Raw genomic sequence first — 13130 nt, 5'->3', positions numbered from 1 at the left:
TCTTTCTTTCTTTCTTTCTTTCTTTCTTTCTTTCTTTCTTTCTTTCTCTTTTCTTTCTTTCTTTCTTTCTTTCTTTCTTTCTTTCTTTCTTTCTTCCTTTCTTTCTTTTTTTGTAATTAAAAAAATATATATTATAAAAAATGTTACAAATGAAGTTAATTTGGTTTTCTTATTTTATTACAGATGCTGTAGTTAACAAGGGAGGTGATGAACCTGTAGGGAAAGGAGATGGTAAGAAATCCTGAGAAATATTTTCGTGACAATCAAAAGCAGTACTGTGACTGCCACTGCATAACAACTTAGCCCCCTTCCTTTAGCTTTAAGTAGCAAACACTCTGGTACCTCACTGTTTCTGTGAGTTAAGCAACACTTGGTCGGATGCCTTTGGCTTCAGATCTTTCCTTTCTTGATGCTTCAGGTGAGGCAGCAGCTGGAGCTGTATTCAACTCTGCTTCCAAGCTCATTCATGTGGCTTTTGACTGGAGAGACCAGTGTCTTGCACCCTTGGGCATCTCCTCAGCTGCACTAACAACAGATCAGCTGCTTTCCTCAAAGTGGACAGTGAGAGAGAGGGCATCTGAGAGAGAAGCCACACTGCCAGCTGATCTTGGGAGTGACATCACCCCACTTTTGCCATATTCCTTTCCTTAGTCCAACTCATGCAAACTGAGCAGGATGCACACAGCATGGAAGTTGGGCTTAGTCATCAGGGCTCATCTTACAGGCTGCCATGGACACATACAAATTAACACTTAGTTATCAAGAACTAATACTGTCTAAATCATTGATTGTGGTCTGTAGTTTTCAAAAGAAAAGAAACTTTTTAAGACACTCTTGCCTTGTAGTCCAGGCTGGCCTTGTACAAATAGTCTTCCTATTTAATGCTCCTGAGCACATACGTATTTAAAGGCTTACCGTACTTCCAGATAGGAAATAAGAGTGTCAGGTGTTGAAAGGATATGCCCCAAATTCATGTCCGTTCCAGCTCAGAGATAAGCCAGGCCTCTGAGTTCAAACCATTGTCTTTTGCCTAATTATTTGCATTATTTTAATAAAGTCTTATGCTAAGAGTCTAAGATTGAGAAACATGTGCATATGGCATTTCCTTCCTCTTTTCAGGCCTTGACTTTCTACCACAGCTGAGTTCACTGTTGCCCCTCAGAAAAAATCCAGTCACTTCCAGCACTTTGGTTTTGCACTCCAGTCCTCTTAATGTCTTTATGGGGTCTCCAGGGAAAGAAGAAAATGAAAGTCATGACCTGACAGCTGAGACTAAGAAATCATACCTGGGAAAGCAGGAACCTAATGACTCCTTAAAGCAGGTACCCACTCAAAAGAAACACCCAAATTCAGTGTTTGTCCCTCAGAAGGGGCAGCCACCAATGAATGTGTCCTAATTATTAATGTCATATACTTACTAGGGAAGGAAATAGTTTTAAGTCTTGATGCCTGTTTTTAATAACTGAAGAACAGTTCTGAAGCCTGTCAAACCTTGACTGTGTTACAGATAACCACACATCTGAAAGAGAATACCTCATACCTGAATTTTATTTTATTTTAGGTTTTTTTTTTTTTTTTTTGAGGAGAAATGATTTTTATTCTCATGAAGTCAAGGAAAAGAATCAACTTCATGTTTAAATAGAGAAAATCAAGTTAAAATAATATATATTGTAACCCCATATCTGAGTATATTCTTCATTCTCATTAAGGAAAAGAAATTTGCAGTTCATGTGACTTCTGAGAAGCTGAAGCACGGTTGATGTGTTCTTGTGCATATGTTCAGGTCACTGGGTCTCCTTTGAGAAGTGAAGAGACTCAAAAGATTTTAAAATGAAAAATCCTAATCTCTTAAATAGGGATTAAAAAAGAAATATGTAGAAAACGGGAAAAATTCTTTTGAAATATATTTCCACTGCAGCCTAAAGCAAGCTGGTGGTCAAGTGGTTCTTAGTGTGAGAGAAAATCTGAGGTTGCTAAGAACCACTAAAGTATTGGTACCTTGAGGTCAAAGGTCATAGGAAGGTCAAGTTTGTAGGTGTTCAAGTATTTGTCTTTGTTTTCTTATATTTAAAACCAGGTGTTAAAAGATAATCAAATCAGAAGTACAAAAATGTCCTTATTTTCCTGATACTTCTGTCTAGTTACTATGCAAGAGTCCAGAGGTCACTTCCCTCCCCCTCTCCTTTCTCTTCCCAGTGATTTGCAAATATAGTCAACAAGAGCTTGGTGAATTAGCTTTCTGTAAATATTCACATTTTGATACATACTTGCTTTGTTGTTAGCAGTAGCTCCTTGTTGATCTCTCTCTCTTCCTCATTTTCCTAACCCTACCTGCTGGAGGAAAAAAAGTGTGAACTAGATAAAAGTTTTGTGGGTAACAGGATAAAATAAGCAATGACATATTAAAGTGACTGTTTGTTTTGAATACAAAGTTTCCAAAGTTGATCTCTGGTGCTGAACCTGGAATTCTAAATACCTGTCCATCATCTAACCAAACAAGAAATCTTGAAAAACTTGAAAAGCCAGAGAAAGAAATTGAAGCCCACTTGATACATGAACCATCAGTCAATGGAGCCTCAACTCCAAGTAAGCACTTTGAACGTCCTCGTGTTTGAAAATGTGCAGTTGGAAAGTCCCCTGGTTATTTCAGTGGTAAGAAATAGAGTAACCATACAGTTAAAGGATTGAGTATATAGACAGGTCACCAGCATGAATTCTCCATTTTTGTTAGAAGGCATGAGTGGCTACATCCAGCAGTCCTGATTTGATTATTTGATGTGAACTTCATTCTCAGTCCAATATAGAAGGGCTTGATTTAATTCGGTGTACATAGAATGAAGTAGGACTTTTTGAAAAGGCATGGTTAAATGCCTGAAATATGTAAAACATTTGTGTTAAGTTTTATTCTTGGTGTTCATGCCATAGACTCATAAGACCAGTTGTGTTTAAGGGAGCTGAGCTGCCCTGTAAGAGCTACCTGTGCACATCTGTCCATAGAGAGCCAGTCTGCATTGGTTAAAAACGCCAGGGTCTTAACCACTGGCAACTGCTTCATGCATCTGCTTCTGTATGTTTTCAGTAGTCTAGTTTGTGGTGCAGCTTGTCACATACATTTCTGTAAGAGGAAATGGTTCAGGGATTCTTCAGGATTAATCCCTCTGTCTTGTGTTATTATATTAGACAGTTGGCAGTTTAAATGACCGTTAGAAATAATGTCATAGCAAGTTTCTAAAGTTTGTACTCCAGAAAGTGGCTTTTTCTAAATGTCACAGAAACACTGTTCTTTTGCAGTTTCCCAAGTCTTTCTGTACTAAATCTTATTTAGAAATGGTTGATGTCTCTTAGTCTAAGTTAACTATCATTTTTCTCTCCATTAGTTTCAGTGCCAAAGGTAGCATCCTCCGTCACTGCTGGGGTAGCCAGTTCCCTCTCAGAAAAAATAGTTGACACCCTCGGAAACAGCCGGCCGAATGCCCCGCTCACCTCTGTTCAGATCCGCTTCATTCAGAACATGATACAGGAAACACTGGATGACTTCAGGTAGCAGTGAGAAGCTGCTCTTTTACCCACTGAGTTTGTCTTACCTGTGGAAGCCGGAACCAGAATTCATATTGGTGATTGCTGCGTGTGTTTAGGTTCTGATGGTCACAGAAATAGAGTATGGATTTTGGTCTTTGTGTACTGCACTGTGAAGAGGCACACTTGCCAGCCTGACAGAGAAGCCTAGTGTGCCTGAGTCAGCAGAATGTGGGCAGAGTCTTACATGTTCAAATGTAGTTCTTCCATGCAGTATTTACAGATCCCCTTTAAGGGCACTGTAGGAAGTGATGTGTGAAACATAGACCTTTTATGCTTTATAGTTTTTGCGGGAGCTGTAATAGGAGAGCATATGTCACTGCACCCCTGTAGAGGTCAGAGGTCAGCTTTTGGGGTCATTTCTCGTTTTCTGTTGTGTGGGTTCTGGAGATTAAACTTCAGTCTTCAGGCTTGGCAACAAGTGCTTATAGCCATCAAGGCATCCCACAAGACCTGAAAGAAAGGTACCCTTTAAATATAATTCTAGATGTTTTCCGATAGATTACTTCAGAGTGTGTGTGTGTGTGTGTGTGTGTGTGTGTGTGTGTGTATACACTTTTAAAATATTTCTGTAATTTAACTTTCTTCTTTCCATCTGAATTTTCATTATGAAGCTATCTATGCTTGATGACTGTTCCTCCTATTGCCTTTAGGTATGGCTTTAGGATTTTAGGTCATCATAAATTAAAATTGATTTTTTTTCACTCAGTGAATATTAAGATATTGGGATTATCTATGTATTCTCTGAAATTTGCGGGATCAAACAAAATTTTTAACATGTATTCTAAATGTTGCTGTTTCCTTTTCTTTCTTTTTCTCCTCCTTCCTTCCCTTCCTTCATTCCTTTCTTCCTTCTTCCTTTCTTTCCTCTCTTTCTTTCTCTTTCTTTCTGTCTGTCTGTCTTTGTTTTTTGAGATGGGGTTTCTCTGTGTAGCCTTGGCTGTCTGGACCAGACTGGCCTTGAACTCACAGAGATATGCCTGCTTCTACCTCCCTGAGTGCTGGGATTACAGGCATGCACCATCACGTCCACACTGCTGTTTCGTTTTCATTGTTATTTCAGGGCTTGGAAGTCATTTTTAGTCACTAATTTTTTTTTTTTATGAGATTTCTTTGTTTTTCTTTCTGACCTGTAATTACTTGGACTTTAATGAGAAGAAAATTGGGGATGTATAGTTTTTATTGGTGCACATTTCTTTCTAATGTTTAAAATTAATTTTTGAACACATTTTAAAATATCAGAAATCATTTTTTGAAAGGTCATCTTTTTAATAATTATGATGTGCCTAGTTTATGTATCAGATATTAGGAATACAGAAATGGGAATCTTCCCACAGTGGCCTTCTTTTGTTTTTGTTTTTTTTAATAAGTACATTGTCTCCTGATATGCTGTTTGTGTTTGTTTAATGTGGATTAATTTATTCATGGTTGGCAAATAGGGCACTGTAGACAATGTGACAAGGAAGTTTTATTATGTGACAACTGGACTAACGCGGCCATATGAACAGAGCAAGCAGCAAATGCTGGCCATCTGCTTCACTTAGGTTGTTGTGGCTGTATGGTCGGCTCTGAAAGCATCTGTTTTGTTTGCCATCTCTGGGCATGCTGCTCTTTCATCTTGTAATGTCACATCCTCAGTCTGTTCTCCTTTCCCCTTCTGTTAAGTGACCATCAAGTTTTCTCAGTAAGAACATATTCAGACTTTTTCACGCGTTTTAATTGTACTAGTGTTTTTATTAGAACTTGTTTTCTTGTTAGTATTCTACATAGATAGTTGAATAGGTTATAAGTAGTCTGCCCTAGTCCTTTCTGAAGTGTACATGGTCTTATATTTTTGAGGACTACATAAATATTTATGATCTAATAGGAAAACTGTCTAGATAACAGCTGATTCTGGCACAAATAAAAATGATGTTGGAAACACAGAAAGGGAGCAGTTTTCTTGGGCAAATTTAGAAAGGTATCGCTAAAGAGATTTTTATTTTACACTCAATATGGGAACAGCATGAGAAGAGACATGGTTGTGAATTTTAGGAATGTCTGCAGTGAGGAGGTGGCCAGAGGTGGGAGCAGAAAGTAGCGTTTATGAAGGCCCAAACACAGGGTTAATAGATTGTGTCAGTACTTACTGCCTGGTTATTATGCAAGCATTAGTATGTCAGTTCACATCTTCTCTGCTGATTCTAGAGAGGTAAGCTCAGGCCTTCCCTTCAGCAGATCCGGATCTGAGTCCTAGGGAGACTGGAATCTCTGCTTCTCAGTGGGCATTCCACCTCTTTGCATCCTCAGTTTGTTTCTTTTACTACGTCCCGTTTCTGGCTTTCTGTGCCTTAGGGGCTCAGGGTTTCTAAGTTAGTTGCTCTGTCTCTACTCCCAGTAGGTTATATACAGCTACCCCTGTCATTGTGGGTACAGACGGGACAGGGTTGAGGGACTCATCCATTTCCCTTAGCTCTCATGGTGGCTCTTCTCTGTGAAGGCCATACTGCTTCAGAGTTCTTAGTTCTCCTTAGCCCAAAGACATCCCATGTTCTGTGCCTTAGGGGCTCTCTTTCAACCCCATGTCTTTGCTGATCCCTTATTTTTAATATAAGGACTTAGTGAAGGCCCAGGGGAGAAAGTTGGTCAAAGTAGACTTGACAGCAGAAATTCTCAGAAATTCTATGGTCTATAGCCAATCTCCAGTTTGCCTTTAAAGTCAATAGTAATTTCAACTTGTTCTCTTCACCTTCTCACAGGGAGTTTCTCTGTGAAATTTTTAATTTTAATTGTTAAAATTTTTAACAATTACAGTCTTACAGGCTGGTTCTTGTCATTGAGAGGTGACATAAGTGAACTGTCAGGATTTTTATTAGTCAGACAGGTCCCTTTGATTCTTGTAGTTGCTGGTTTATCTCTAGTTTCCCTTTGTTCCCCTGACTTAACTTGGGACAGCAGCTGAATGTCTGGAGTATTCACTCTATCTATCTTGTGGGTATTGTTTCACCAACACCCAAGAATGTCCAGATGCCCTCTGCTCCTCAGCTGCCACTTTACCTGTCTCTCCTGCCATCCAGCCCAGCACTAGTGTTAGCGAGGCGCCGACAGGTGTCTCGTGGGGTCATCGTGGACATCAGCCTTGCCTTTCTATACGCTTGTCCTCATTAGGGTCTTGAGCCTATTGCACTGTTAATTTGACTTTCTTGGCAGTCCATGTTCCTAACTCTCCCCTACCAGGGAAGGGTATCCTAAGCACCAGGACCCTGTTGCACCCCAGCCTCATTTTCTATACTGAAATAAATACACATGCAGGATGGAGACAGAGTAGGTATGGACCTGATCTAAAAGTAGAATTTTCCTTTTGTGCAAGACAATAACTCTTGAAACCCTGGCTATGATAGTATTGTCTGTTATCTTTTTATTTTTTATTGTCTTTTGTTTTAATCCTCGGAACTACACCAAGAGGCTAATGTATGACAGGCAAGCATTTACTAGCTATGCCTCCAGTCTTACTAATTCTTTCTTTTTATTTCAGATATCATTTTTAACTCTTGTCGGGTTTTACATTTCTATTTATTATTTATTACTTTCCAGTAATAAATAATAGGCACAACTCTGGGATGTATGCTGTTAGGCACATGTTCTGTCACTGAGCTACATGCCTAGCACCTTCTGTTTTTTAATACAGCTTTTGTTATACTGAAAGTAAAAGAAACAATTAAATCTGTTATAGTTAAAACCGAAAAATTAAATTGCTTCAGAATGCATTTTTCTAAGATGCTAAGATGATCTTTATAAGGAGAGGTTGTATTTTTAAAATAACATTTTGATTAATTCTGTGAAAGTTCCATGCAGTGTATCTTCCTCCCGTGTATACCCTGTCTACCCACCCAGCTTTGAGTTTTCTTCTTTACTCTCAAACTCATTGAGTTAGTGTTGTTCAGCTACTGCTGGGAGTGGACCCTTGCCTGCAGCGTGATCAGTGTCCTGAGGTCACATCATTAAAGAAACATGTATACCTCTCTCCTAGCAGCTATCAAATGCCAGTAGCTCCTCAGATAGTAGTAGGATTTTGCGCCTACTTCTGCCCTCCATCTCAGAACGAAATCAATCAGGGAAACAGTCTCATTCATAATACCTGAATAGGTGTGTGTGGGTCTGTTAATGAATAAATCTAACTAAGGAAGTAAAAGACTTGTACAATAAAATCTTTAAAATAATAAGGTAAATAAAAATAATAAATAGAAACTGAATAAGATGCCCAAGGATAGGAGTTAGTAGGATTACTAATGTGAAAGTAGATGTCCTACCAAGAGTTATTTACAAGTTCAGTGCAATCCCCATCAAAATTAAAATATTCTTCAGAAATTGAAAAACAAAATCTTAAATTTCATTTGGAAACACAAAATGCTCAGGAAAGCCAAAACAAGTCCGAGGAATGAAAGAACTGCTGGAGGATTAAAATCGCTGATTATGTTATACTACAGAACTATAGTAATATAATATGGTACTGGCATAGAAACAGACACTGCTCAATAGAATAGAATTGGGGACACGTGCTTTTATATGTGTAATATTTATTCTTCTCTCATACATGGCATCCTACTGCAGTTTCCCTCCTCTCACTCTTCCCTGTTCCCCACCCCACACCTCCTCTCACCCTCAGATCTACTCCTCCATTTCCCTTCAGAACAGAGCAGGCCTCCAAAGCATATCAACCAAACACAGCATGACAAATTCCAATAAGCCTAGGCACATAGTCTAATGTCAAGGCTGAATGAGGCAACCCAGTAGGAGGGAAAGGCTCTGAAGCGAAGGCAAAGAGTCAGAGATGCCTCACCCCCACTGTTAGGAGTCCCACAAGACCACCACACTACAAAACCATAGCATTTATGCAGAGGACATAGCTCAGACCCATACAGGTTCCCTGATTGTCACTGTGAGCCCTGCTTAGTTGGTTCTGTGGGCCACATTCTCTTGGTGTCCTTGACCCCTTTGACTCCTATAGTCCTTCCCCCTCCTCAGGTTCTCCTGAGCTCTGCCTGTTGCTTGGCTGTGGGTCTCTGTATCTGTTCCCATCAGTTGCTGCATGAAGCTTCTCTGACAAAGATGATTGGGCTAGATATTGATTGATCTATGGGTATAGAAGAATATCATTATGAATCATTTCATTGGCTTTTTAATTATTTTATTTTTGGTTCTATCTTATGCCTCTGGGCTCATTCCTGGCCATCCAGGCAGTGTCAGGCATGATCTCTCTCTTGTGGTGTGGGCCTCAAGTTGGACCATTCATTGGTTAGCCACTCCCACGGGTCTGGGCCACCATTATCCCCGCATATCTTCTAAGCAGGACATATTGTAGGTCAGAGGTTTTGTGCCTGGGTTGACTTTCTGGACAGGACCCCAGTAGCACAGACATTAAGACCAACAATGGACAAATGAGATGACATAAAACTAATAAAAAGCTTATATACAGCAAAGGACAATAGAAAGTACAGAATCAGTCTAATGGATTGGAAACCCTTTACCAGCAATACTTTTGACAGAGGGTCACTATCTTGAATATACAAAGAACTAAAAACAAAACAAAACAAAAAACTAAAATTAAAAAGTGGTTCATAGAGCTAAACAGTGTTCTTAAATGATACATTCAAATGGCTGAGAAATATTAGTTTAAAAAATGCTCATCTTTAGCCATCAGGAAAATGCAAATTAAAACACTTCAGCCAAAATGGCCAAGATAAAAAACAAAACAAAAAACTAGAAATGATAGCAGCGGACAGATGTGGAAGAAGGGAACACTATTGACTGCCGATAGGAGGGTCCACCAGTAGTGTGTACCCCCGCCTCCCTTAAGCAAAAACTATTTTTAAGGTTGATTTCTGTGTATGAGTGTTTTATCTGCAACTGTTTGTGCGCACTGTGTGTGTCCAGGCCAGAGGAGGGCCGCCAGATCCTCTGGAACTGGGAAGCTTTTAGCTGCATGTAGGTGTGGGGATCAGAACTCATGCCCACTGCAAGAATAAAGTTCTTCACTGCTGAGCCATTTCTCTAGCCTCAAGGGGGGTTTTATTATGTTCTACAAAATTGTTAACACTTCACAGAATGGACATGGAAAGATACTACCGTCTACTTTATGTTGTCTACTTTATGTTGTCTCATGATTAAAATTCTTATTTCATGTTCAGTGAATGACCAGATTTTGTAAGTCTGCAGTTAGTCACTTGAGGAAATGCATCCCGGGATCCCAGCACTAGGAAGCAAGGGGATCAGAAGTTCCAAGGTGGCCTGGGCTACAGAGTGAAATGATGTCAAAAAAAAAACCTTATGAATAACAGAAGTCATCAACAGCAGTTTCTGCAAGAGGAGCAGTCTATGAACTCAGAAAAGTATTCACCCTATTAGCTAATCAGAAAATGGAAGGTGCAGTGTGAAACCATGTCACTTTGATATAAAGTACCGTGAAAAATGTGTTAATGCCTGGCTTCAGTGACAGGGCAGAGCACAAGCGGAACTCGGTTGTGTTGGTGGTGAACAAATCCATCCACATACTGCTCAGAAAAGCCATTGTGTGAGTGCATAGTGACCAAGTCTGAACCCTCTGTGTCATCAATGGGCACTGTAATGTGTGAGCTGAAGGCTGTGTGTACAGCCACGTAGAGCAACATGGGAATAATGAAATTTGAAAGCAGCTCAGTTGTCAGTTGCCAGGAGAATGGGCCTCAGAGCAAGTGGACAAGTGGACTGTAGCAGTGAGAGGTGTAGAGGACAGCCAGGGCCAGCACCCGTTCAGCCCTTTGTTTGACAGTGGATGAGTTAAGGCTGCTCGGTCTCCGGTCCTTCATCGGCAGAGTGCCAGTTATCATTGTGGGGATTAATGAGTTCCTAAATTTTAAAGTAAAAGAATCGCTGTACCACCAAGCACACAGACAATATCACTGGTACATTGGCATAGTGATTAATATCTAATGATTATACAGTGAAAATGCTTTGTGATGATGTCTGTTGTTACACTGTTAGACTTCTAACAGGGATTTATTTTCTTCCCAGGGAAGCTTGTCATAGGGACATTGTGAACTTGCAAGTAGAGATGATTAAACAATTTCATATGCAACTGGTAAGTATAGCAAACAGTGTCCTAAATAATATAGAGGATCTGAGGGAAAAAGAAAAACCAATCTATCTTTACATAGTTGTTACAGCTAATTGCTAAGATAAGTAGTGGAACGTCAGATGTTTAACAAGTGAAGTAGCTCGCAGCTGCCCATGTACTTTTAGCTTGTGATAGGGCTTCTGCCTCACAGGTTTGTTCTTTGACAAGTAAACAAAAAGATTCCCAAAAGTGTGCCTGTAAAACTTCCAGATACTTAATTTTTTCTGGTAATCTTTGTAGTTAAGTGCAAGATGTACCATTTAGCTAGTTAACTGAACATAAAGGAAGTGACAGCACGACGTGTGTAAAACAGCTTGCCGGGTAGTGTGGCGAGCCAGTAATTTAAAAAGGATTTCCCCCCTTTTCCAGAATGAGATGCACTCCTTGCTGGAAAGATACTCCGTGAATGAAGGCTTAGTGGCCGAAATCGAAAGGCTGCGAGAAGAAAACAAAAGACTCCGGGCTCACTTCTGAAGACCCAGAGTGCCTTAATTTTTTCATCATTCGAGAAGTCTCTGGCAACTAACAATAACACAGAATCAGTATTGTTTTCATGGCCTTGAGCATGGATTTTGCAGCATGCACTATTCCATCTCTGTCAGACATGTTTATATTTTTATATTAAAACCGCACGGATACCATCTCCCTAGTGGGGAAGTCAACAGGAACTTTATTTTCTGTCTGCCTTAGCTATACACTAAGTGCCCTTTGCCTAAGAGAATAAAATGTGCATCTAAGGATAGGTTTATGTTTTGTAAATGACTTTTTTAAACAGATATATTTTTGATGGACAAATTGTATTCTAAATTTTTTTAGGTAGCCGATGTTTAAGACCTTGGCATACCTTCTATTTTATGAAGAAATAATTTTAAAGTGGCAATTAGATTTTTTTCATGCTACTTAGTAATTATTTGTTAACGTGATGACATCAGGTATGACTTATTTATTGTTTGTATGTGTGCTACATTTTGAAGCTTTGAGTTGTACAGATACATGGTACCTTTGCTCAGGTTACCTAACTTTACATGTGAAAAACTTTCAAGGGTTAGAAAAATCAAGGGCTATACATATGCGATTGTCTAATGAATTGATACGCTAAATCAAACTGCAAGGTTTTAATCACCATGGCTCAGCTTATGATCAATGAGACTCTCTTAAAAGACACTAAATGTTACAATATTGTTGCCATTTTTCCTCACAAGTGAAAGGCATAGATTATTTCCTCTGTGTTTGTACCGTTAACGTTAACTCTTTCTAGTTAGAGTGTGCTGCGGATCTCATTTTCTATCTTTAGCCTTACCACAGAATTATTCATGTAGGTGTATCATGCAAAGCGTTTACACACTGGCAGTATGGGCATGCTCACCTGCCTGCTGTGCTCCACACGTTGATAGGGTTGGATTAAGGGGGCTACTCGCCCATTTCTGTTGCCTCTTGCCCAAAGATTTCAACTGTGTACTTGTATATAGGTCTGTTGCCCAATTTTGCTTTCCAGGATCAAAATACTTAACTAAAATATAGCTTAGTTTGCTAACTGTGGGTTTCTAAAGTGATGAAAGGCATAAGGATGTATTTAATAAATATAAGCCTATAAATAATTATCTCCAAAAGTGGAACAGAAGTAAGACTTTTCACAGGTGACTCAGAAAATCTATATCAAGTTGCTGTGGTCTTTTCTTGGCATATATGGTGGAATTATGACTTGTAACAAGTTTCCTTATATTTACTCAAACAATGTTAGAATGCAGAATTACTTTGTCTGTATACTATATTTTAATCTATTAATATTTTCCTACTTCCTTTTTCTATAGGTGTATATATTGTGTATTAAAAGGGGTCTGATAAAACAATTTAGTAATTTTATGTGTATAGGTGAAACACTTGTCATGGATTTAAATGCTGAATACGATGATTAAATTTTTGTATTCAAAACAGTCTGAACTTGAACTTTTTGTCTCTGGCTACAGTGGAGTGATATGGATTGAATTTACCTTCCCACTAGAAATTTGAAAACACAAGAAAAGATTGTTAAAAATACCTAGTAAGAAAATAGTTACTATGTATTAGACATTAGGCACTATAGCACATTTATTTCTGAGAGACTCGGAATACTCAATGTTACAGGTGACAACAAATTTCTTAAAACCTGTTGCCAGGGAAAATTGGAGCTAGAAGAAGCTGAAGGAAAATGGCACAGAAGAGAGAGGATGTCATGGCAGAACATCTTCAGAGTTCTGAAGGGAGAACTCCAGTTCAGATTTATACCCAGTGAAAAATTTTCCAAAAATGAAAATAAAATATCTTTTTTCAGACCTTAAAAAGGCTAAAAGAGTTCACCACAAAAAAAAAAAAAAAAAAAAAAAAAGTTCACCACAAGGAGAGGGAGCTACAGGAAATGTTTAAAAAGGACTTCTGTCAGAAA

At 38.9% G+C, this 13130-nt stretch overlaps 1 protein-coding gene and 1 non-coding gene across 3 annotated transcripts in view; both read left to right on the top strand.

Annotated features, from left to right (window-relative positions):
* Nucleotides 1-12642, top strand: part of Nedd1 (NEDD1 gamma-tubulin ring complex targeting factor) — a 41577-nt gene extending 28935 nt beyond the window's left edge. For both annotated transcript variants that reach the window (XM_055627823.1, XM_055627822.1), the window contains exons 10-15: nucleotides 184-231; nucleotides 1120-1322; nucleotides 2433-2586; nucleotides 3378-3540; nucleotides 10606-10672; nucleotides 11078-12642. In XM_055627823.1, coding sequence (XP_055483798.1) covers nucleotides 184-231; nucleotides 1120-1322; nucleotides 2433-2586; nucleotides 3378-3540; nucleotides 10606-10672; nucleotides 11078-11182 — 740 coding nt within the window. In that variant the 3' untranslated portion in view covers nucleotides 11183-12642. The remainder of the gene's footprint in view (nucleotides 1-183; nucleotides 232-1119; nucleotides 1323-2432; nucleotides 2587-3377; nucleotides 3541-10605; nucleotides 10673-11077) is intronic.
* On the top strand, nucleotides 4202-4345 carry LOC129691812 (small nucleolar RNA SNORA79). Its single transcript, XR_008722565.1, has one exon. It is a non-coding gene; the product is annotated as a small nucleolar RNA SNORA79 (small nucleolar RNA).
* Nucleotides 12643-13130: the final 488 nt, after the last annotated feature.

The sequence above is a fragment of the Psammomys obesus genome, unplaced genomic scaffold, assembly GCF_907164565.1.
Source record: "Psammomys obesus unplaced genomic scaffold, mPsaObe1.curated_primary_1811, whole genome shotgun sequence".
NCBI lineage: Eukaryota > Metazoa > Chordata > Mammalia > Rodentia > Muridae > Psammomys > Psammomys obesus.
This window is presented reverse-complemented; position numbering and strand designations above follow the sequence as displayed.